The 3,336-nt window shown below is 24.9% G+C and overlaps 1 protein-coding gene across 1 annotated transcript; it reads left to right on the top strand.

Moving 5' to 3' along the window:
• Positions 1–528: 528 nt before the first annotated feature.
• ENU1_074720 (long-chain-fatty-acid--CoA ligase, putative) lies at positions 529–2,475 on the top strand (the record flags this gene model as incomplete). Its single annotated transcript, XM_008858513.1, has 1 exon — positions 529–2,475. One exon carries the CDS (start codon positions 529–531, stop codon positions 2,473–2,475), a length of 1,947 nt encoding a protein of 648 aa, XP_008856735.1.
• Positions 2,476–3,336: the final 861 nt, after the last annotated feature.

The following is a 3,336-nucleotide window of genomic DNA, read 5'->3' as shown; positions in this document are numbered from 1 at the left end:
TATGAAATAATATATCTTCAAAATAATAAACAAAGAGACACATATTGATGTATCCCATGTTCAAAATGAAAATACAACAACCACATATTTGAATGAATTAAATAATACAAAAATCAGAAGAGAGATTAATGAATGAAAAGATAAGACAGTAGGAAACAACCCAATAATAAGTAATATATTGAATTATTCGTAAATTAACAATAAAAATGAAATAAACATAAGAACAATACAAATGAGAGATAATATGTAATAATTATAATAATGGAAATTTTGATGATGTAAATTTACAACAAAATACAACAGTTAAATAATCAAATCATTGAATGAGCTATGACGAATCTAACAAAAGTAATTATAATATTATAACTTCTCAAAACAATGAAAATTGAATACGACAGTAAACGTAATTAATTAAAATGACTTTTGTATTTTTTTTGATAAATAAATGATGATGAATTTTTCTGTTAAATTTAGAAAATGAGAATAATAAAATAAAAAAGATCTTCAACTGTGGTTAGAAAAACAAAAATGACAACAACATTCACTAAAGACCATTTAAAAAAAGAAAAAGATTGCCTTTATATTGGTTGTAAAAGAAGTGGATGGAATAGTAATTGTTATATTTCTCGAGAAGAGTTTAGTAATCAAACTGGCTATTCATTATTAAAGAAAAGAGTAGAAAAATATCCCGAAGAAAATCTTTGGGGATATCGTTCAAAAATTGAAGGGAAATGGACTGATTATCAATGGATTAATGGTACTGTTGCATTAGAGATGGTTGATGCTATGGCTGCTGGAATTGTTAATACTTTAAAAGTAAAAAAAGGAGAGAGATGTGGTATTATAACTCATAATAGATATGAATGGTTTGTTGTTCAACATGCTATGAATCGACAAGGTATAATTCCAATTTTCTTATATGCTACATTAGGAGCTGATGCCTTGGATTATATTGTTAAAAAGATGGAATTAAAATATTTATTTTGTGGAACACCAATTAAAACGGGATTACAATTATGTGAAATGAATCCAACAATGGGATTAATAACTTTTGATGATACAAATGATGTTCCTAAAACAGTAAAACATTTTAATTACAGTGAATTATTAAATCAAGGAAGACAAAACCCAATTGACCCTGATTTACCAAATCCTAATGATACATTTTCTATTATTTTTACTTCAGGTACATCTGGACTTCCAAAAGGAGTTGTTCATACACATATATCAGTAAATAATGCAATTTATAGTTTTATTACTGCAAATTGTTTTGATCCAATTAAATTAGCATACAAAAAGATTAATTATTGTTATCTTCCATCAGCTCATGTATTTGATCAACAAATTGCACTTGCTTTTATGTATGGATATGGATCTGTTGGATTTAATTCCGCAGGAGTTGCATCTATAGTTGATGATATGAAACATCTTCATCCTACATTTCTTATTGCTGTTCCAAGAGTTCTTCAAAAGATTTATGATAAATTCATTGAAACAGTTAGTACTTCATGTATTGCAAATACATTATTTAAAATAGCTTATTATTATAAAAGTAATGCCATTCATAATAAATCAACTACTTTAATTAATTGGGATACTGTTTTATTTAATAAAGTTAAAGAAACTTTAGGTGGGAAATTAGAAATTATTTTAAATGGTTCTGCTCCTTTAACACCTGAATTATATGATTGGCTTCGTGTTTGTACTGGTGCTCAAATTTTCCAAGGATATGGAATGACTGAATCATTCGGTGGATTTTGTACAGCTGCTCCTGGTCTTCATGATGATAATTTAACATCTATTGGATCAGCTTGTTTAGATGTTAATATTAGATTAGTAAGTATTCCTGAAATGGATTATTCTATTGAAGGAGAATCTCCAGCTGGTGAAATTCAAGTTAAAGCAGGACAAATTTTTAAAGAATATTATGACGATGAACAACAAACAAAAGCTGCTTTCACTGATGATGGATTTTTATGTACTGGAGATATTGGAAGAATTAATTATGATGGATCGTTGAGTATAATTGATAGAAAAAAGAATTTATTTAAACTTGCTCAAGGAGAGTATATTGCTGTTGAACCTTTAGAAAATACATACAGTCTTTGCCCATTGGTATCACAATGTTTTATTTATGGAGAAAGCACTGACACTTTTATCACTGCTATTATCGTTCCTGAAATGAAAGAATTCACTGAGTTTATGAAAATGAAATTTAACTTTGAAGGAACAAAAGAAGAATTACAATCTTTTGCAAATTTAAAAGAACCTAAAGAAGCTTTTAGACAAGAATTAGAGAAATATGTCAGAACAAAGAATGTTCCTGGTTATGAAGTTGTTAGGAATATTTACATTGAATTAACTCCATTTAGTGAAGCAAATGGATTGTTAACTCCTTCATTTAAATCAAGAAGACCTCAAATTAAGAAAAAATATGCAACAATTCTCACTGATTTAAGACAAGAAATTCTTTAATTGAATTGGTTTTTTAATTCTTTTTTTTAATGTAATTATTGCTCATTTTAAAGTAAATAAAACTATTTTGCTCTTTTCATTCAGAGAAAAAACCATAAAAGATTCTAATAATAAAACAATTCATAACGCAAACAATACAAGTGATAAACTATCAATAATTGAAACTATTCATTCTTTGAACTAGAAATATCTTAATGATTATTTTAAAATTAATACTTACAATAATGGTCAAATAAATTCTATCCTTTATAAATTATATCAGTAATAATTCTTTTTTCATTCTTTGTTTCATTTTAAAAATGTATATCAATCATTTTTATAATTTACAACAATAGTTCTAAATAAAAATTATCAAAATAATAAACTAAATATAATAATGAATAAAATGTTTCAATATTTCAATGAAGTTCAAGTAAGATATAATAATACATCTAAATGTTTTAATTGTTAATAACCATTCATTTTTTGGAATTACCAAGGTATTAATGATTGAAGTATAAATGATAATAAATAGGATTATCAACAGTATATTTTTCAAGAAAAAAATTGAATTAAATAATACTAATAAAATAAAAAAGATTCAACATATAATCAAAAGTTAAGAAAAGATATTGTGCATAACAATAGAATTTGATTATATAATCAATTAATAATTTGATTAATCATAGGTGTTATAATTTAATGAATTAAATAAAAGACAAAGTGAATAAAAAATCAAATTTTTATTCGTTCAATTATGTAATTATGAAGATGATTAATACTCCAAAGAACTGTATAATAAATAAATGAAACACCAGAGTTTTGAACATTAAAACAAATATTGTAATTAATAAAAAGAAAGATGATAAATATGATAAAAGT

The sequence above is a fragment of the Entamoeba nuttalli genome (genome assembly GCF_000257125.1).
Source record: "Entamoeba nuttalli P19 unplaced genomic scaffold asmbl_3616, whole genome shotgun sequence".
NCBI lineage: Eukaryota > Evosea > Mastigamoebida > Endamoebidae > Entamoeba > Entamoeba nuttalli.
Note: the sequence above shows the minus strand (reverse complement) of the source record. Positions and strands in the feature narration are given on the sequence as shown.